A 22,428-nucleotide genomic window follows, 5' to 3' on the forward strand; every position below is an offset into this window, starting at 1 on the left:
AATGAGATAGCTCATGGCTTTCTTTAGAAACTGACAAGAGAAGACTTGCCTCTCCCTCTGCATCCTGCTTGCTCATTAGCTTAGCAGGCCCTTCCATGGTGTATGTATGCATGTGTGCGTTTTCCCAGCAATGGTACTGAAATCTGTTTTTGTGCAGAGGAAGGACCAGAAGAAGCTCGAGCAGACAGTGGAGGAAATGAAGCAGAATGAAACTACGGCAATGAAGAAACAACAGGAATTAATGGCACGTCTGTCTTTGGATGGTTATGTGGGAGGGAGCCTATAGGGATATAGAAGAAAAGGATATGGGCCTATTTTCAGGTGATGGACAGGATAAGTAAGAAAGTGTTCACCTCTACATGTTTTGCTTTCTAGCCAAAAGGACAGAGATTTACAAAATGTTTAGAAGTGGGCATTTCTAATGTGTAATAAGTGATAAAGGAATATTGCAAGTTAAACTTCATGACAAGATGTAGTTAACTAGATCCTTGGACTAGGGCTCACACAGAATAACCCCTACCCTCTTCTTATAGAGTTACAATGGGGGCAGACAAAAGAATGGTTACAGGCCGGGCGCGGTGGCTCAAGCCTGTAATCCCAGCACTTTGGGAGGCCGAGGCGGGTGGATCACGAGGTCAGGAGATCGAGACCATCCTGGCTAACACGGTGAAACCCCGTCTCTACTAAAAAAATACAAAAAACTAGCCGGGCGAGGTGGCGGGCGCCTGTAGTCCCAGCTACTCGGGAGGCTGAGGCAGGAGAATGGCGTAAACCCGGGAGGCGGAGTTTGCAGTGAGCTGAGATCTGGCCACTGCACTCCAGCCTGGGTGACAGAGCAAGACTCCTTCTCAAAAAAAAAAAAAAAAAAAAAAAAAAGAATCGTTATAAAGGGCTCTATAACAGGAAAATATACCACTCAAAGCAAATCTTGTTATAATTAATATATTAGCATTATCATCATTATCAGTTATGTAGGAATGAAAGCCTAATTGACTAATAATTTCCTGTAATATATTGTTGAAGAAGAGGCCCCCTGGTGTTGACAGGTGCCTGGAAGCCCCATTTACTTAGTTGATCCAAGGACATGAGAAATCCTGACGTCAGAGGGATATCCAGTCATTAGGATTATAATTCACATCATATATGCATCATCTAGTCAATCACTGAGTACCTACTATATCTAAGATACTGTATGCTTTAGCATGATATAGGAAAGACTAGAACAAAGTTTGCAAATCAGCAGATCATAGGTCAAGGTCAGACACAGATATGTTTTAGAAAGTAGTTATCAACATTTAAAAATAGGAATATTTCCCATAAAAATTTGTATTTCCAGCTTCCTTTGAGAAATGAGAGGACCTAGCAATGCTGAGCCCACATTCCTGTGCAGTAGCAATAGCTAGAGCTGAGTAGCTGCTGTCCCCTGTAGGTGGGTCATGAGCTCTCCGTCTAGCTGCAGTCTGCACTGCTTTGTTGCATTCAACTCCTTCATTCGATTACATTTCTTGCCTGCTCTCTATAGGCACATTCCAGTTTGTGACCTCTGATGTAGCAAAGAAATTACCGTTTTAAATAATCTATAGTCCCGGCCAGGCACAATGGCTCACGCCTGTAATGCCAGCACTTTGGGAGGCTGAGGCAGGCAGATCATGAGGTCAGGAGTTCGAGACCAGCCTGACCAACATGGCGAAACCCCGTCTCTACTAAAAGTACAAAAATTAGCTGGGCATGGTGATGGGTGTCTGTAATCCCAACTATTCAGGAGGCTGAGGCGGGAGAATCGCTTGAATCCGGGAGGCAGGAGTTGCAGTGAGCTGAGATCGCGCCATTGCACTCCAGCCTGGGTGACAGAGCGAGACTCTGTCTCGAGAAAAAAAAAAAAAAACTATAGTCATTCAAAGATTTGAACCACCTTGTGATAGGTATGGATTTCCTTGGTTTTCTTTTATATACATATATACACGTATGTATATATACACACATACATACACACACACATACACACACACACACATATATATATATATATATATTTTTTTTTTTTTTTTGAGACAGTCTTGCTTTGTCACCCAGGTTGGAGTACACTGACCTGATCTCAGCTCACTGCAACCTCCGCCTCCTGGTTTCAAGCTATTCTCCTGCCTCAGCCTCCTGAGGGATTAGCTGGGATTACAGGTGGCTGCCACCATGCCCAGCTAATTTTTGTATTTTTAGTAGAGATGGGGTTTCACCATGTTGGCTAGGCTGGTCTCGAACTCCTGACCTCTGGTAATCCACCCACCTTGGCCTCCCAAAGTGCTGGGATTACAGGTGTGAGCCACTGCACCCGGCCAGTTTTCTTAGTTTTCATGGGATATTTTTCAAGACCTAGGGGCTACCCACCTGGCTAATAGCAATCCTAAATCCTCATACATCCTAAAAGGCCGCTAAATATGAGGACTGTGTATCTTATGCTTCAGGAGCCTAGGAACAAGAAAGCGGCACTAACTGTGGAGGAGCAGTTAGCACGAGAGGTGGAACGCCTTAAGGCAAAGGTAGAGGCCGGGAGAGCCTGTTTCTTAGAGAAGTACAAAGAGTGTCAACGACTTCACAAACAGATCAGGCAACTCAGGGCGGCTGCACTGGTAGGTGACAGAGATAAGGGGGTCCAGGAAAGCAAGGGGTGCGAAGGTTAGTGGTTTTTAGACCAAGCCCAGAAGATTGTACATCCTTCTTTTTTTTTTTTTTTTTTTGAGACGGAGTCTCGCTCTGTCGCCTGGCCTGGAGTGCAGTGGCCGGATCTCAGCTCACTGCAAGCTCCGCCTCCCGGGTTTACGCCATTCTCCTGCCTCAGCCTCCCAAGTAGCTGGGACCACAGGCGCCAGCCACCTCGCCCGGCGAGCTTTTTGTATTTTTTAGTAGAGACGGGGTTTCACCGTGTTAGCCAGGATGGTCTCGAACTCCTGACCTCGTGATTCGCCCGTCTCGGCCTCCCAAAGTGCTGGGATTACAGGCTTGAGCCACCGCGCCCGGCCTGTACATCCTTCTTAAGGTGAGAAAGCTATCTTTCCGCTAAAAAGAGGGATGTAGTGTATGGCCAGAAACTAGCATGGGGGTCCCTGAAAATACAGGCCCCAACTTAGCCACAGGTCTAAGGGAAGGTTTTTGTAACTATCAAGCAGGTTTCTGTGCAGACTCAGAGAGCCCTTTCTTATTTCTGCCTTTTGAGGAAGTGAAGCAGGACCAGAAGAGCCAGCAGGAGCCAATGGGGATGGGAAGCAAGGAGCCTGCAGTCAGCACTGTCACCGGGTAGCCCCCTCTCGCATTACTACCTCAGGGTCGGCTAGACACGCACAGCAGTTTGGGCACCAGCGTTCAAATAAAAAATCTTGGATCAAAAACCACAACTAGTAGGCTTAGCTTAAGTGTGTGTGTGAGGTATGCGCATGTGTATGTATGCAGGTAGAAGATGGGAAGCTCTGAAGCATGAAACCAGTTAGGTCAACCCATCACACTGGGATGCTCAAGACTGCGGTCTGAGCTCCTTGTGTCCTTGGACAAATGCCTTCCTGTGTTCCCTCTTCCTTCATGTAACTTGAGCCCAGATACCTATCCTCACACTGTAGGAAGGAATCACATCAACCCAAACCTAAGTGCTTCAGGCCTCACTGAGTGAGATGTTTATTCAAAACAAAGATGATAGTTTTCATGGTTGGGTGGGATTAAACAAGGTTTCATTTATCCCTAATTCTGATAAGTCAGTTTTGAGATTTTCCCCAAGGTTGCTTTTTCCCTCCTTGGTCACTTATACCCTCAGTTCAAAAAAAAAAAAAAACTGGCATCTTGATGCCAGCTCAGGCCTTCAAGTGTTTTTTTTAAGTCACTTTAATTTAGCACCCTGCCCATAGTACCATTGCTTCCTCCCATTTGCCTTCTCCTCCATCTCAGTCTCCCCTCTTTGCAATGCCAGATCCTCTACAATTTCCCGCCTTGTACCCAGACTGCAATATGTGATCCTAGTCCTAATTTTTTTTATTGTTGACAGGATGAAAACTTTGACCTGTCAAGAAGACTGAGTGAGAAGAAAATGATATGTAATGCTCTGCAGAGAGAGAAAGAGAGATTGGAAGGAGAAAATGATGTAAGTGTGTGAAAGAGGGTAGAAAACCCCAAGGTTTTAAGGGGAAGGAGCAGGGTGGCCCAGAGATGCAGTGATAAAAACAAGAAGTTAAGGGCCGTTTCTGGGACAGTGGGTGAAACAGTTGTTCCTAAACAAAGAGTAAATTTAATCTAATTTCCTAATCTACCACAAAACCCTGTCTTTATTCTACAACTGAAACTTGTTTGGCATGGCAATAGTCACCTTGAAAGAAGCCACACTGATGAAGACCTAACTTATTTTTGCTTTTAACTTTACAGCTAATATGTGTTGCCTTGGGGGATATGGGAATAACGTCCTACATAACTTTATGCTAGCAGGGAACTCCTTTCCTTCAGCACAACTTTTTCCTTTTTCTCTGCTGCCAAACCAGGAGCAGAAGTGGTGGTCTGTACCAGTGCTGGACCCATGGTAGGCCCTAATAAATGCTGTGCATTCATTCATTCATTGATTCATTGGTTCATTCATTCATCCAACCAACATTTATTATTGATTGAAGATGATATGGCAGAAAATAAAGTGGTTGTATTTGAAGTCAAGGGCATTCTCATGTTCTTTGTTGTTGTTGTTGTTATTGTTGTTGTTGTTGTTGTTTTTGAGACGAGGTCTCACTCTGTCACCCAGGCTTGGGGTGCAGTGGCACAAACTTGGCTCACTACAGCCTTGATCTCGTGGGCTCAAGTGATCCTCCTGCCACAGCCTCCCAAGTAGCTGCGACTATAGGCATATGCCACCATGCCCAGCCAATTTTTTTTTATTTTTAGTATAGACAAGGTCTTGCTATGTTGCCCAAGCTGGTCTTAAACTCCTGGGCTCAAGCAGTCCTCCTGCCTTGGCCTCCCAAAGTGCTGGGATTACAGACATGAGCCACCACGCCCGGCCCATTCTCATGTTCTTGCTCAGCATCAAAGAATAGGTGTCCATGCATTCTGGCTGCTACTCCTGTATCTGTACTTCCATCATTTCATCAGTTCTTCATCTTTACCCTCTTTTTTTTTTTTTTTTGAGACGGAGTCTCACTCTGTCACCCAGGCTGGAGTGCAGTGATGTGATCTTGGCTCACTGCAAGCTCCGCCTCCCAGGTTCAAGCGATTCTCCTGCTTCAGCCTCCTGAGTAGCTGGGACTACAGGCGCCTGCCACCACGCCTAGACTGGAGTGCAATGGCACAATCTTGGCTCACTGCAACCTCCCCCTCCCAGGTTCAAATGATTCTCCTGCCTCAGCCTCCTGAGTAGCTGGGATTACAGGCAAGTGCTACCACACCTGGCTAGTTTTGTATTTTTGTAGAGATGAGGTTTTTCCATTTTGGTCAGGCTGGTCTCGAACTCCCGACCTCAGGTGATCTGCCCACCTTGGCCTCCCAGAGTGCTGGGATTACAGGTATGAGCCATGGCACCCAGACTTATCTTTTTTTCTGAGACGGAGTCTCACTCTGTTGCCCAGGCTGGAGTGATCATGACTCACTACAACCTCCGCCTCCTGATGTTTACCCTCTATAATCCTTCTGGCCTATGCCTCCTAGTGATCATTTTTACTATTGTTTTCTTTTTAAAATTGCGATTAAAACACATAAAATTTGTCCGGGCGCAGTGGCTCACGCCTGTAATCCCAGCACTTTGGGAGGCCGAGGCGGGCAGATCACGAGGTCAGGAGATTGAGACCATCATGGCTAACACAGTGAAACCCCATCTCTACTAAAAATACAAAAAAAAAAAAAAAAAAAATTAGCGGGTGTGGTGGCGGGCCCTTGTAGTCCCAGCTACTCAGGAGGCTGAGGCAGGAGAATGGCATGAACCTGGGAGGCGGAGCTTGCAGTGAGCTGAGATCGTGCCACTGCACTCCAGCCTGGGTGACAGAGCGAGACTCCGTCTCAAAAAAAAAAAGCATAAAATTTACCATCTTAATAATGTAAAAGTGTACAGTTCAGTAGAGTTAAGTGCATCACAGTGCTATGCAACAGATCCCCAGAACTTTTCCATCTTGCAACACTGAAACTTCATACCTACTAAACAATAATTCTTCCTCAATTTCTACTTTTGATTATATCATTTATGCCAATGTGTTTCATAATTGCAGAAGGCTTTTTGGGTTCTCTTTCTAGTCTTGTTATTCCCATTCTCTATTTATTTATTTATTTTTTGGTTTTGTTTTTTGTTTGTTTGTTTGTTTGTTTTTTAGACCGAGTCTCGCTCTGTCATCCAGGCTGGAGTGCAGTGGTGCCATCTTGGCTCACTGCAACCTCCGCCTCCCAGATTCAAGCGATTCTTGTGCTTCAGCCTCCCAAGTAGCTAGGATTGCAGGTGCGCACTATCATGCCCAGCTAATTTTTGTGTTTTTAGTAGAGAGGGGGTTTCACCATGTTGCCCAGGCTGGTCTCAAACTCCTAGGCTCAAGCGATCCGCCCGCCTCAGCCTCCCAAAGTGATGGGATTACAGGCATAAGCCACTGTGTTCGGCCTATTCCCATTCTCTTAATATATACCTTGAGTTTGAAATCCCTTTTTCTAGGTTAGTTTGATTGTTGGGGGGCAGGTGCACACACAGTTTGCAAAACGAAGGGAAAGATTTGGTATTTGGTAGCTTTGTTAAGAGTGTAGTAAAACCCTCTTAAGATGATAAGGGAAATTTGCTTATTTCCCTTTTCCTAAGAACTTTAAATTCTGTCTGTGCCACTTTTAGTACTTTTCTTCTTTTTCCTTACCTCCCTCCCACCCTGCCTTCTTACTCATTCTCTGTGTTGGTATATCCATTTGAATGGGATAAGACATGAAGAAGGAAAAATTATTTCAGGTGAATATTTACATCATGTAAGAAATTATTCTAGGAAGGAAATTGAAAAAATATGCTGCTCTCAATAATATACAACACGGGGAGGCCAAGGCAGGACGATCACTTGAAGCCAGAAGTTTGAAACCAGCTTGGGCAACAAAGCAAGAGTCTATCATTCTACAAAAAATTAAAAAGTCAGCCAGGCATGGTGTCGTGCACCTATAGTCTCAGCTACTAAGGAGGCTGAGGTGCGAGGGTTGCTTGAGCCTATGAGTTCAAGGCTGCAGTGATCTATGATTGCATCCCGCACTCCAGCCTGGGTGACAGCGCAAGACCCTGTCTCTAATAAAAACAAATTTAACAATAATAATAATAATATACAATAGTTTCAACGTTGATATATCTATCAGAATAGTTGCAGTATTAATATAGCTCCTGCCACTTTCATATATTCACACATTTGTTCCTCCCTTTAGTTGGCATGTATTTAGAGATTTAAAATTCTTTTTTGTATTAATATAAACAAAATGTAGTAAATATATTTAAATTCAGGTATAGGCTGGGCACAGTGGCTCACACCTGTAATCCTGACACTTTGGGAGGCCAAGGCAGGCGGATCACTTGAGGTCAGGAGTTCGAGACCAGCCTGGAGAAGATGGTGAAACCCCCGTCTCTACTAAAAATACAGAAATTAGCTAGGTGTGGTGGTGGGTGCCTGTAATCCCACCTATTTGGGAGGCTGAGGCACAAGAATAACTTGAACCTGGGAGACAGAGGTTGCAGTGAGCCAAGATGGTGCCGCTGCACTCTGGCCTGGGTGACAGAGCGAGACTCTGACTCTAAATAAATAAATAAATTCAGGTATAAAGAACTTAGATCTTTGGAATATTGAAACTGCTGCCTTCCCTTCTGAAGAATTATGGATTATCAATTACTGAGTTTCTCCAGTGCCACATTGCTAATTGAGAACTACCTGGGAGGGACATCTCCTAGCCAGTTCCTGGTGGCCATTCTTGGTATTGCCTTTCAACATGTCTATACATCCTCTATCCTTAGCTTTTGAAGAGGGAGAACAGCAGATTGCTCAGTTACATGGGTCTGGATTTTAATTCTTTGCCGTATCAAGTACCTACTTCAGATGAAGGAGGCGCAGGACAAAATCCAGGACTTGTCTATGGAAACCCATATTCTGGTAAGACAACTTTCCCATTCCAACTGGAAGGACCCTGCCTGCATCCCTTTCCCCTACTAAATTTTTGTTTCTGAGGTGCTCATTAAGACCAGTCTCATTGTTAAGACTTGCTGGGCAGAAGCTGAGGACCCAATGGAAAGACTGCCAGGCGAGAAGTGTTAATTGAGAAATAAATCTGAATCCAGAAGACACAAATCAGATCATTCGCCTAGAGGCAGCAGACACAAATTGAGTCCCGTGGCTATATTCCAAATGTGTAAATCAGAGAAATGTCTTTATGTAGAAGATATACACATACAAAGCTGAGGAAGCTAATTAAGGTTTTGAAATGGTAGCAAGAGAGGCAAGTTATGCCGCCCAGGAACTAGTGGATACAGCAGCCACCCTGATGGCTGACCAACGGCAGCAGAAACGTGCTCCACAGAGATTCCTCGGTGGTAGGACAGGAAATGGGGGTGAAAAGGACTTAGGGTAACATGTCCTTGCTAAACAGAGAGCTTTTCTCATTTGTCTCCAAAAGCAATATGAGATCTCATTTGCTTTTTGCGGCATTTTAAAGCAGCCGCATTATCTTTAGAGTTACAACCAGGTGTTTATAACAGGTAACAAGTTTATTTTTTCTTTAAAATTAAGTTTGTGGCCATGCGCGGTGGCTCATGCCTGTAATCTCAGCACTGTGGGAGGCCGAGGCGGGCAGATCACCTGAGGTCAGGAGTTCAGGACAAGCATGGCTAACGTGATGAAACCCCGTCTGTACTAAAAATACAAAAATTAACTGGGCGTAGTAGTGAACTTGGCTCACTGCAACCTCCGCCTCCTGGGCTCAACAGATCCTCTCAGCTCACTGCAACCTCCACCTCCCGGGCTCAACCAATCCTCTCACCTCAGCCTACCAAGTAGCAGAGACTACAGGCGCCAGCCACCACGCCCAGCTAATTTTTGTATTTTGTGTAGAGTTGGGGTTTTGCCATGTTGCCCAGGCCGATTTCGAACTCCTGAGCTCAAGCAATCCACCCACCTCGGCCTCCCAAAGTGCTGGGATTATAAGTTTGCGCCATTGTACCTGTCTGTGGATACAGTCTTAAAATCTATTCTCAGATTGGCCTTAAATTGTTACTGTTGTTATTAAAATCTCGTTTTCCCCACTCTGAAAATAGCTTTATTGTTTTTTCTGACTGTATAACATATATATAGATAGATAGAGCCTGTGTGTGTGTATATACATATAATATACACACGCACAGCTAATGAAAATACAGTTTTGGCCGGGCACAGTGGTTCACGCCTGTAATCCCAGCACTTTGGGAGGCCAAGACGGGCAGATCATGAGGTCAGGAGATCAAGACCATCCTGGCTAACATTGTGAAAACCCGTCTCTACTAAAAATAGATAAACAAAAAATTAGCCAGGCGTGGTGGCAGGCGCCTGTAGTCCCAGCTGCTTGGGAAGCTGAGATGGGAGAATGGTGTGAACTCGGAAGGTGAAGCTTGCAGTGAGCTGAGATCACGCCACTGCACTCCAGCCTGGATGACAGAGCAAAACTCCGTCTCAAAAAAAAAAAAAAGAAAGAAAGAAAAAAAAAATACAATTTCAGGCTGGGCATGGTGGCTCACTCCTGTAATCCCAGCACTTTGGGAGCCCGAGGCAGGCAGATCACTTGAAGTCAGGAGTTTGAGACCAGCCTGGCCAACATGGAGAAACCCTGTCTCTACTAAACCTACCAAAAATTAGCCAGGCATGGTGGTGGGCACCTGTAATCCCAGCTACTCAGGAGGCTGAGGCAGGAGAATTGCTTGAACCCAGGAGGCAGAGGCTGCAGTGAGCCGAGATCACGCCACTGCACTCCAGCCTAGGCGACAGAGCGAGACTCTATCTCAAAAAAAAAAAAAAAGATTTCATTATTTATGTTTTCTTTTCACCTTATCATTAACCTAGATCCCCTCTATCAGCAGTAATGGTATACATATGAGAGAGAAAGAATCAGAGGCAGTGAGAAGAAAGGGAACAATGAAAGTTACAGGAAATATCTGCCAGAACACAGTTGGAGAAGCTAGAGTGGTGTTTTCTCATTGAATGAGATCTTTTTGATTCTTCTCAGGTATCCAAGAAAGTTCTTCCCCCAGTCAGGTAAGTATTTGATTCATGAGAATATTCCCACAAAGCCCTTGAAAATTTCCCTTCCTTTTCCAGTTCATGGGAGAACCATAGGGAGACAGATTCATTTTGATAACTCCAGAAGTCAGCTGGATCAGCTTGTTCTGGGCCCAAGGCTGAGCCAGCCTGTTGTGGAAGGGAGAAGAAAGCACAGTTCATCCATCAGCATTTTGCTTAGGATCTATACCTTTAAGTTGTTGGGTAGCATAAGTAGGGAGGAGATCTGAACCAGGCAGCTCTAGCCAAATAAGTTCTGTCCAGTGCCCCTTCTAGGCTAGAAGCTACTTTGGCTACTTCAGCAATATTAGGCCCTTTCAATTCTGGGGTTAGATGAAGCCTGGTAAGTATCTCCAAATGTGCATTCTCTTCGTTCATTCACTATTTCTTGAGCGCCTAACTATGTGCCAGTCATTATGCTAGGCACTGAGGATATAGTGGAAGACAGGATGGCCACATCTGTGCCACATATAGCTTACATTTGTACTGACCTCTTTACTCTTCCTCCCAGCTCTCCATCAAGAAATGCCCTATCTGCAAAGCAGATGGTATTTGTGATCACACCTTGGAGCAACAGCAGATGCAGGCCCTTTGTTTGAATTGTCCAATTTGTGACAAGATCTTCCCAGCTACAGAGAAGCAGATCTTTGAAGACCACGTGTTCTGCCACTCTCTCTGAGTATCCCAACCTCTTGGATGTATACAGAGATTTTATAGAGTAGAACCTGTAGCTTCTGCCATGAGTTATATGAGTCAAGATCCTGCCTAACCCGAAATTATTAGGGATTTACTCAGCCCTGCTGCCACTAACAGTGGAGTTGTGTCACTGATCTGAAGATCACTGTTAAGGACTTCTGCTGCCATCCTTGTGGGTTGCTACCTTTAAGTCACATAACTCTAGCTGTATCATCCTCTCACCTATCATTCTTCCAAGGGTCTCAGTACAAGGGCCCTGGGATGGAGCCAACCTGGGTATTCACAACAGGCCTGACTTGATACTAAGTGATTGGTTTTCCTAGTTGTCCCACTGCCATTCAAAGTCAACCCTTGAGTGTATTTGTTCTCAGTCCTAACCCTGGGGCCAGAGATTGGTCCGAGGTTGAGAATTCTTCCACCTCATCCTCGGTGTTGCTTTCTCCAAATGATTGCGTTAGACTAGCCAAAAATGCCATGGCAAAGAGCTCAGAAGTCCAGTTTGGATACCAAAGGTTTCTCATGTTAATTTCTCAGCCCCCAAAGAAGCATCTTACTCCTGAACCTTAGACAGGAAGTATTATTTCAGTCACAGAAAGCTTTTCTGGGTACCTCTGGTTAGCACTTTCTACTCTCTGATATTTCCTATGTACATAGCTTGTATTGTTGTAAATCCTTTCTTAATAGTTAAATAGGGATTGTTAGCAACTATGGGTTTGCAGTTTTCTGAGTAGGTGAGTTTTGAATATGGATAAGTCAGAATAATGAGACAACTTGTTAATCTCTTTAATACTAAAAATAAATTACTCTTCTATTTCAGGGACTTAGGTAATTTAAAATAAACCTTCAGTTTATAGTCTTTTATTTTGAAGCTCATGGGAAAACTGTGATCAAAAGGACTATGGGAAGGACAGACCCCACCAATGATTTCTCTTCACCTGTCTTAAGTATTAAACAAAAAAGAGTGTCCTAGTGTCCTGGCAGTTATCTTGAGGTGGGGAAGGAGGTGATGAAACATTAGTTTGTGAAATCTGAGGCCCTGGCTTCTTTTTTTTTTTTTTTTTTTGAAACAGAGTCTTGCTCTGTTACCCAGGCTGGAGTGCAGTGGCACAGTTAGCTCACTACAGCCTCCACCTCCCAGGTTCAAGCGATTCTCATGCCTTAGCCTCCCAAGTAACTGGTATTACAGGTGTGTGCCACCATGCCCAGCTAATTTTTATATTTTTAGTGGAGACAGGGTTTCACTATGTTGGCCAGGCTGGTCTCGAACTCCTGGCCTCATGTGGTCTGTCCACTTCAGCCCTTCAAAGTGCTGGGATTACAAGCGTGAGCCACCATGCCTGGCCTGAGGCCCTGACTTCTTGCTGTAACTTTCCATGCATTTTTTTTTTTAAAGGAGCAGTGTGGATTTTGGCACCCTTTGTGAACTAAGTTCAATGCCCTCTATCCACATTTGCCTAATTGAACTATAAGAAAGCAATAATTCCATTTTCTCTCCCCTCAGGGACTGAACAAATGGAAATAACTCCCAGGCAGTATCAGCTGGTCACTACAGAGACTTCTACAAAAACTTTTGAATGATGTGAAACACGTTGTCATGAATAAGCCAACTATAGCCCTGTGTTCCTACTGGGCTTTCCCCAACGTGGTTGGGAGTTATGCCCTAGACTAACTATATTGTCCTAGTCACAGCTCCTTGCTTTGATTTCATCCTTGATAAAATGAAGATGAAACTTATACTACTTCTCCAGCCCTTTTGCTGCCTGAAGAATGAGACCTGACATTAACACTAACCCTAGAATAGAAAAATATAATAGGGAGATGGTAATAAAGGAGTTTTTCTGGCACATACCCTCCCTGCAGAATTTCTGTTGCTCCCCAGATAGTTCTAGTGAAGAATTACAGTTTCATTTATTTTGTACTAGTCAGCTCTTAATTAAGCACATGAATGGAGAGGAACAGTGGTGCACATAATCCAAATCAGTGAATACCATTTTGTGGTGAATTATCCACCCCTTTGCCCCTGCTACCCCAAGGGTTACCATGATTGTCAACAGCAGCAGGAGCCCTTCCACAGGGCTTGGTTAAAAAAAAAAAAAAAAAAAAAAAAAAAAAAAAAAACGTTGAGGTATTAATGACCCTTTTTGCTGGGTGTAAAACAAAGCATTTTTAACCACTGTTCATTATCCCCAGCTGCTCTTACCAAGGCTTCGAAGGGGGAAATTATGCTCCAGGCAGCCACTAGTAGTAAACGATAGTTCTTTTTTTTTTTAATTTTTTTTTTGAGACACAGTTTCGCTCCGTTTCCCAGGCTAGAGTGCAGTGGCTCAATCTCTGCTCACTGCAAGCTCCACCTCCCTGGTTCACAGCATTCTCCTGCCTCAGCCTCCTGAATAGCTGGGACTACAGGTGCCTGCCACCGCACCTGGCTTATTTTTTGTATTTTTAGTAGAGATGGGGTTTCACCGCGTTAGCCAGGATGGTCTCGATCTGCTGACCTCGTGATCTACCCGCCTCGGCCTCCCAAAGTGCTGGGATTACAGACATGAGCTACTGCACCCAGCCAACAGTAGTTCTTATATAACCCACTGCCCACCCTGGCCTTCCTCCATCCCTCTCTCACCCATACATTATATAGCTTACAGTTATATACCTGCAAAAAATAGGAAGTTATGGGAGCAAATGGTATATATCTGAGTTGAATTTTTGAATCTTTGTACTTGTTATGGCAACAGGTTTTCCTTCCTAATTTATTTTTTCTTAGTCTAATATTAAAATGTTTTTGCATTACCTTAGCATGCTTACTGGATGGGCAGTGAAGGGAGAAGAAAGTCACCCTGGCACATGTGAGTGTGAAAGAAAGCTAACTTAAAATTTAAAAAGGAGGCTGGGCACAGTGGCTCACGTCTGTAATCCCAGCACTCTGTAAGGCTGAAGCAGGTGGATCACAAGGTCAGGAGTTCAAGACCAGTCTGGCCAAGATGGTGAAACCCTGTCTCTACTAAAAATACAAAAAATTAGCCAGGTGTGGTGGCGGGCACCTGTAATCCCAGCTACTTGGGAGGCTGAGGCAGAGAATTGCTTGAATCCGGGAGCAGAGGTTGCAGTGAGCTAAGATCGCACCACTGCACTCCAGCCTGAGCAGCAGAGCAAGACTCTGTCTCAAAAAAAAAAAAAAAATCAAGAAAAGGAGAGTTGGCAAGATATTTGGGAAACCTAGGCCTTAACACCTATAGCTTCAGCCCTCTTCCCTGGTCTTGCTAAAAATTTGGATGAAATATGACTGCCTTGAGGTTCAAATATCATTCTCCTGTGATTTGATTTTCTACGGTGGCAGTAGCTTACACTGAAGTAAGCATACTCTAACCTGGTCTCCTATGAACAAATGTGGATGAAATGTGGATGCAGTCCATTACCTAGGAAAAAAGCAAAATGGACTCTACATAGAGACGAGACCCAAAGAGATATTCAACTGATTGCCCTGAGTTAACCAACAATAGGGCATAAGCTCAGTGAAGTTACACTGGCCCCAGTGCTCTCCTGAGCTGCTCTCATATAAATATTAAAAAGTCTTAGCCGGGCACGGTGGCTCACGCCTGTAATCCCAGCACTTTGGGAGGCCCAGGCAGGCAGATCACGAGGTCAGGAGATTGAGACTATCCTGGCTAACATAGTGAAACCCGGTCTCTACTAAAAATACAAAAAATTAGTGGGGCTTGGTGGCGGGCGCCTGTAGTCCCAGCTACTCAGGAGGCTGAGGCAGGAGAATGGCGTGAACCCGGGAGGTGGAGCTTGCAGTGAGCCAAGATTATACCACTGCACTCCAGCCTGGGAGACACAGTGAGACTCCATCTCAAAAAAAAAAAAGTCTTGGCCAGTTGCGGTGGCTCATGCCCGTAATCCCAGCACTTTGGGAGCCTGAGGCAGGCATATCACAAGATCAGGAGTTCAAGACCAGCCTGGCCAACCTGGTGAAACCCCATCTTTACTAAAAATTCAAAAATTAGCTGGGTGTGGTGCTAGGCTCCTGTAATCCCAGCTACTCGGGAGACTGAGGCAGGAGAATCACTTGAACCCGGGTGGTGGAGGTTACAGTGAGCCAAGATCACACCACTGCACTCCAGCCTGGGTGACAGAGCAAGACTCCACCTTTAAAAAAAAAAAAAAAAGTCTTTAGGGCCAGGCGTGGTGGCTCACATCTGTAGTCCCATCACTTTGGGAGGCCGAGGTGGGCAGATCACCTGAAGTCAGGAGTTCAAGACCAACCTGGCCAACATGGTGAAACCCCATCTCTACCAAAAATACAAAAAATTAGCCAGGTGTGGTGGCTCACGTCTGTAATCCCAACACTTTGGGAGGCTGAGGCGGGCAGGTCACAAGGTCAGGAGTTTGAGACCAGCCTAGCCAATATGGTGAAACCCCTTCTCCACTGAAAAAAAAAAATACAAAAATTAGCCGGGCGTGGTGGTGGGTGCCTGTAGTCCGAGTTACTCGGGAGGCTGAGGCAGGAGAATCACTTGAACCCGAGAGGCAGAGGTTGCATTGAGCCGAGATCGTGCCACTGCAATCCAGCCTGGGTGACAGAGCAAGAATGTCTCAAGAAAAAAAAAAAAAAAAAAAAAAAAAGCTGGATGTGGTGGGGCATGCCCGCCTGTAATCCCAGCTACTTTGGAGGCTGAGGTTGCAGTGAGCTGAGATCGCGCCACAGTACTCCAGTCTGGATGATAAAGTGAGACTCCATCTCAAAATAAAAAGTCTTTAGGCCAGTGTGATGGCTCACACCTATAATACCCCGTGCTGGTATTGTTTGAGGCCAGCAGTTGGAGACCAGCCTGGTCAACATAGCAAGACCTCGTCTCTCCAAAAAAAAAAAAAAGCCAGGTATGGTGGCATGTACCTGTAGCCTCAGCTACAGGGGAGGCTGAGGCAAGAGGATCCCTTGAGCACAGGAGGTTGAGGCTGCAATGAGCCATGATTGCACCATTGCACTCCAGCTTGGACCACAGAGTTGATACCCTATCTCTGAAAAAATTAAAGTAATAAAGTATCTTTACATTCTTGTACCACTTTATAGTTTAGAATGTATTTCACATATTCCCTGTGTGCCTCTCATAATCCTCCAAGACAAGGCAGCTGTTAACTCATTTTTATGGATGAATAAGCTGAAACGTGCAGAAATAACTTACTAAAAGTAGAAACAACCCAAATGTCTATCAGCTGATGAATGGATAAATAAAATATGGTATATCCATACAATGGGATATTATTTGTCAATAAACAGGAAGTAGTCGTATGTGTTGCAATATGGATGAGCCTTGAAACTATGCCAAGTGAAAAAAGCCGGTCACAAAAGGCCACATTAGTGTATGATTCCATTTATTTGAAATGTCCAGAACAGGCAAATTTGTAGTAACAAAATAGGTTGGTTTCCTAGGGCTGGGGGTTGGGGGAAATGGAGACTGACTGCTAATAGGTATGGAGTTTCTTTTGGGAGGGTAAAGAAAACGTTCTAAACTCGATTGTGGAGATGGTTACACCACCAAATATACTAAAAACCATCAAGTTACATACCTTTTTTTTTTTTTAAACGAAGTCTCACTCTGTTACCCAGACTGGAGTGCTGTGGCATGATCTGGGCTCACTGCAACCTCCACCTCCCGGGTTCAAGTGATTCTTCTGCCTCAGCCTCCTGAGTAGCTGGGGTTACAGGTGTGTGCCACCACAACCAGCTAGTTTTTGTATTATAGTAGAGATGGATTTCACCATGTTGACCAGGCTGGTCTCGAGCTCCTGACCTCAAGTGATCCCCCTGCCTCAGCCTCCCAAAGTGCTGGGATTACAGTCATGAGCCACTGCACCCAGCCGAGTTACATACTTTAAATGGATGCATTTTATGCATTGTGAATTAGATCTCAAATTATCATTTGAGACATGAAGGATGTCTCAAATACAAACCCAGAGCAAGTTAAACACTGTTGAACTTGGATAGATTACGCTGATGTCAGTACAATCGCTACCACAACTGTGCTGTGTTCTCCCCCTATCTTGGACTGGACGCAGCAGCTTCAGTGCGATAGAATCAAGATTAATAGGGTCAAGGGAATTAGTGATAGCCCATCATTTGGCCAACAGCATTAGTGGTCTCTGGTAATATCTATTCTGTCGAGATGGATGTACCCAATAAAGTTGGGGGACAGAGTCACTGGCCCACAAATCCCAGGTAATCACATTAAGCGATCCAGCCTGCTCTGCCTAATGTTATTACTTTCTCCCTGTGGAAAGGAGGAATATGACACTCCAGAGGACAACATTCATTGTTTACTCAGTCAATCAACATTTATTGAGCACCCACAGTGTGCAGAGCTAGTATCAGACCAGGATTTATAAAGTAAAAAGTTCTTCCCCTGAGGGATCTACAAGATTAACCAAGTCTCTGCCTCTGGGAGCTTGGAAACTGCTAGGGGAGAAAGTCTTCGGTTTCAGGGCTCTCCCAGTCAGATCGGGAAAGGAGAAAACCACCCAGAAAAGCAATGTAAAGATACTTACAGCACTACACTCTGATCAACTGAGCTAACCGGCAGCCCTAAGGATACTTAAAAGATAAGGGAAGTCATCCTGCAAATTAAGGACTTGGCAGCCATGGGACTTCAGTGTTAATTAAAGGTGTTTTGAAAGCTCAAGTTAAGGATGTTCGAGAAGTGTGCTTTGGAAGAGGCAGAGGGACAGAGATGGCAGACAGACACAGGGAATGTATTCTGAGGTTCTCTGCAAAGACAGAAGGAGAAGCAGTACCAGAATGCAAAGGACTTTTAAGCAAAAATACTAGAACATGAAAAGAAATCAGTCTCTGTCCTGAAAGACAACACAACCTAGTTGAGCTACATTAACAAGCTTATTTGTGCTAACAAGGGGTAGGGTGAAGGTGGGGAAGGATTGTGTTACGAGGATGTAGGAGTGGCTCAGAATCCCAGGTTGCAAGCCTCCCAGGACTGCACCCAGCCTTAAACCGCATGTGAATCTACAATTATCTCTAAAGCTGATTTTTTTTTTTTTAAGGAAGAGCTTCAAAGAGCATGTTGAAATGAGGGAATTGCAACCATGTGTGAGGTGAGGGTATAGTGTTCTAGTGGGGCATAATGAGAGACAAGGCTCCATCGCGAAGCTGTAGGGGACAGTCCATTATTTCAGTGGTTGTTGGTGTCCCTTGACTTGTGGCATCACTACAAAACCTGCTTCCACGGCCACAGTGCCTCCTCCCTGTGCCGCCGCCTCTCCTCAGTGTGTGCGCTTTGTGTGCCCTTTTATAAGGACATATGTCATTGGATTTAGGGCCCAGTTGGCTAATCCAGGATAAGTCTTTTCAAGATCCTTAACTTAATCACCTTTGGTCATATAAGGCAATACTTGTTCACTATATAAAGGGTATGATAAGTCTGTGCAACATGGCAAGACCCCTATCTACAAAAAAAGAAAAAGCCAGGCTTGGTGGCATGTGTGGACATCTCTTTTTGGGTGGGAGGGCACCATTCAACCCACTACAGAAAGGTAGGGGCAGATAAATGATTACTAGGATTCTGACCCAGCCAGTCAAGATAGAACACACAGAAGGAACAGCAGCCTTCAGGGAGGGAACTTCAAGTTTTCACTGAATTTGAGGGTCTTGTGGGGATACTCAGTAGGCAATGGGATAATTCAGCAAAGAACTGGGTTGGAGCTGACATGAGTAGCATAGCTGAAACCAAGGGAGTGGACAAGCTAATCTGGAGAGAAAAGATAGGGCAGGCTGAGGACAGACCCTGAATAATGCTAACGTTAGGAGTCAGGCAGGGTACCAGAAGCCATCCATGAAGGGAAGAGAAACCAGGAGAAAATGGGCAGCCTGAAAGCCAAGCAAGAAAATAGTTTCAGAAAATGGGTTCAATAGTGTCAAATACTAGTAGGGTAGGACTGGAAAGAAACCTTTGATTTTAGGAACTTAATGTTGACAGGCAGATAAGCTTTTTTCTCTCTTTAAAAAAATGTATTCTCATTAGAGAACATTTAAAATGCATAAAGTACAAAACTTAAGTATAGTTACATCAACAAAACACAATTATTAGCATTTCCATCCATTTTTTAAAACATCGTTTTGAGTCAGGGTCTTGCTCTGTCATCCAGGCTAGAGTGCAGTGACACGATACTTCACTGCAACCCTCACCTCCTGGGCTCAAGTGATCCTCCCACCTCAGCCTCAGAGTAGCTGGGACTGTAGGCGTACACCACCATGACCCAGTACATCTAGTTGTTTCTATGTGGAGGTGAGCTTGTGATTTTTTGGGGGGTTTTGAGACGGTGTCTCACTCTGTCTCACCCAGGCAGGAGTGGTATGATCATGGCTCACTGCAGCCTTAACCTCCTGGGCTCAAGCAGTCCTCCTCCGTCAGCCTCCTGAGTAGCTGGGACTGCAGGCACATGCCACGACACCTGGCTAATTTAAAAAAAAAAAAAAAATTTGTAGAGACAGGGTCTTGCTATGTGGCCCAAGCTGGGCTTGAACTGGCCTCAAGTGATCCCTGCCTCAGTTTCCCATAGTGCTGGAATTATAGGTGTGAGCCACCATGCCCGGCCTAGGTGAGCGTTCTTTATCTTTTTGTTTTCTTTTTCTTTTTTTTTTTTTTTTTAACACAAACAGAACTAGGTGAGCCTTCAAGTAAAGAAAAAAGACTATGTGTGCATGTGTGGGTGCATGCCCGTGAATGCCTGCCTTGATTTCCAACACAGGCATCCTCCTTTAAATCCTCCCTGAGCTGGAGACTGACTTGTGGCCCCTGGGAGAGTGTGTGGGAGTGTGGAGAGTGACCTCCGGACCTGGGCACTTTCCGGCCCCTCCTCCCATGGAAGCTGCTGCACCGATTTGGCCTCTGTACAAACACCAGGCACTTTTCGCTGGGTCAATATTTCACATCCGTTGTCAGGGTCTAATCCAGCTTCAACATCTGTTCCCTGGGATGTTGTGCTCTGCTGTGCCAGCTATGACCCCTCATGGTCTTTGTCCCCAGAAGAGGAGCTCTACAAGGTCCCCAGGGCTTTCTCCAGCTTGAGGCTGCTCGGTGCTTCTCTTTTTCTCCTCTTTAAACCCTCTAACCTTTGCCTGAGCCAATAATCTCCCTCAAATTACAGGGAGAAGCCCCCTCTGTCTGGAAGCCTTCCCTGGCTCCAGAACACAGAAGGATGTGGTAGCTGCTGTTGTGTAGAATTCAGCAAACCTCACCTGCCAGTGGGTCCAGAACACATTCCGGTTCTGCTTGACAACCCAGTGTCCTGCTTGCCACCTTGCACTTCCTGACTGCTGCTTCCTGCTGTGAGCCTGCTGGAGCCCTGGGGACACACATTTACTTGAACAACATCTCAAAATAGACTGGGAAGACAAAATGTACTACAAGGGGCCAGGTGCAGTGGCTCATGCCTATAATCCTAGCACTTTGGGAGGCTGAGACAGGCGGATTGCCTGAGCTCAGGAGTTTGAGACCAGCCTGGGCAACAGGGTGAAACCCCATCTCTACTAAAATACAAAAAACTAGCTGGGTGTGGTGGCGGGCGCCTGTAATCCCAGCTACTCAGGAGGCTGAGGCAGGAGAATTGCTTGAACCAGGAGGCGGAGTTTGCAGTGAGCTGAGATCACGCCAGTACACTCCAGCCTGGGTGACAGAGCAAGACTCCATCTCCAAGACAAACAAACAAACAAGAACTCAAAATATACTACAAGGTGTAACTAGAAATTGTTTTCAAGATTGGTGCTTTTGCACCATTGGTTAGGTGAAGCAACCAAATGCATTTATTTTGATGCATGCCTGTCTTGTTCCTCTAATCAGCATCCAAGAACAGGGACAGGCCGGGCACAGGGGCTCAGGCCTGTAATCTCAGGACTTTGGGAGGCCGAGGCGGGCAGATCACCTGAGGTCAAGGGTTTGACACAAGCCTGACCAACACGGTGAAATCCCATTTCTACTAAAAATACAAAAATTAGCTGGGCATGGTCGTGGGTGACTGTAATCCCAGCTACTTGGGAGGCTGAGGCATGAGAAACTTGAACCCGGGAAGTGGAGGTTACAGTGAACTGAGATTGCACCACTGCACTCCAGCCTGGGCTACAGAGCAAGACTTGTCTAAAAAAATAAATAAATAGAAGAAGAAGAATAGGGACAGATTTCTGTTCATTCTCCTCAGTGCAAATCTCTGGCCCCAGCTTCCTCCTCATTATTCAAACCCAACATATATTCGGCATTTACTATAAGCAAGTGCTGTTATTAAACCCATTTGTAGATGAGGGAGCCAAGGCTTAGCAAGGATAAAGACTTGAAGGCCACACAGCTGCAGGAGGCCAGGCTGGACCAGGGTTTATGTTGTTAACACTAAATTGTTTGGAGAAACAGCAAACCCAGCTGTGGGGGAATGGGAGCGGTGGGTGTGGAACCTGAGGCTAACTTCCTCCCACCCAACCATTCTGTCCTCTCTACAATAAAGTTCATAGTCCAGGAAATTCCCTCCAAGTGACAATGACTCTTAAACTTTCCTGAAGATAAGAATTGCTGGGCCAGAGCCTCCCTCACTGCTTGCCATCCCTTCAGCTGATGCTCAGTAACTCTTTCTTTGCCAGTAGCCAGCCTGGCCTTCCAGTTTACCAGAGAGACCCTGGTGACGAACCAGTCCCACCTCCCATTTCCTGGAACCCATCCCTGCCGCCTCACCCAGCCCCACCCTCCTTCCCTCTTTCACTCTGAGAGTTTTTGCAGTTCATCTGCTCAGCCAAAGAGAAGCAACTGCTAATGTTAAGCCGAAATTTGGGTCGGGCCAGGAGGCATCTTTAAAATGAAAAATTTACTCGGGTACAGGAAACAGCTATAAATGATCTTGGAAATGCAGGCACTCCATCTCCTGGTTACACACCCCAGGCAATACCCAACAGAGCATCTGAAGGGGCCTTGTTTATCAACTGTCATGGATTCAGGAAGCCAAACAGACCTGCCTGTTACCAGGGTGTCTCCTGCAGGCCCCTGCCTCCAGAATGACCACCCCTGAGATGAAAACTTCTCTTGGGAAGAAACTGAGGAGGAGCTTTTACAATTTGCTCAGGGCTTCCCACTCTTTGTTGCTGGGAAATTCTTCCTGTAGCCAGCTTCAGTCCCTGTTAACACATACTGAACAACAGGATTATTTTTGTTGTGTTCTGCATCTGCCGTATATAATATTTTATTTTTTTCTGAGTTAACTTTGTTTCCTTTTTTTTCTTTTTTTTCTGCTGACTACCTACTTTTCTAAGTTTTTTTTCATTGTGGTAAGAACACAACATGAGATCTACCTTCTTAACAAAATTTTAAGTGTAACATCTCCTCTTAATTTGGATAAAATAGTAGGCATTGGGCCAGGCGCTGTGGCTTACGCCTGTAATCCCAGCACTTTGGGAGGCCGAGACGGGTGGATCACCTGAGGTCAAGAGTTCGAGACC

The 22,428-nt window shown here is 45.2% G+C and overlaps 1 protein-coding gene and 1 long non-coding RNA gene across 2 annotated transcripts in view; both read left to right on the forward strand.

Moving 5' to 3' along the window:
- CALCOCO2 (calcium binding and coiled-coil domain 2) overlaps positions 1 to 12,790 on the forward strand; it is a 36,232-nt gene extending 23,442 nt beyond the window's left edge. The window contains exons 9-13 of the mRNA XM_010359745.2: positions 158 to 244; positions 4,025 to 4,120; positions 7,964 to 8,099; positions 10,198 to 10,226; positions 10,762 to 12,790. Of these exons, the coding sequence (XP_010358047.1) occupies positions 158 to 244; positions 4,025 to 4,120; positions 7,964 to 8,099; positions 10,198 to 10,226; positions 10,762 to 10,929 (516 nt within the window). The 3' untranslated portion in view covers positions 10,930 to 12,790. The remainder of the gene's footprint in view (positions 1 to 157; positions 245 to 4,024; positions 4,121 to 7,963; positions 8,100 to 10,197; positions 10,227 to 10,761) is intronic.
- Positions 2,240 to 3,801, forward strand: LOC115894772. Its single transcript, XR_004054948.1, has 2 exons — positions 2,240 to 2,624; positions 3,209 to 3,801. It is a non-coding gene; the product is annotated as an uncharacterized LOC115894772 (long non-coding RNA).
- Positions 12,791 to 22,428: the final 9,638 nt, after the last annotated feature.

Source organism: Rhinopithecus roxellana, chromosome 19, assembly GCF_007565055.1.
Source record: "Rhinopithecus roxellana isolate Shanxi Qingling chromosome 19, ASM756505v1, whole genome shotgun sequence".
Taxonomy (NCBI): Eukaryota; Metazoa; Chordata; class Mammalia; order Primates; family Cercopithecidae; genus Rhinopithecus; species Rhinopithecus roxellana.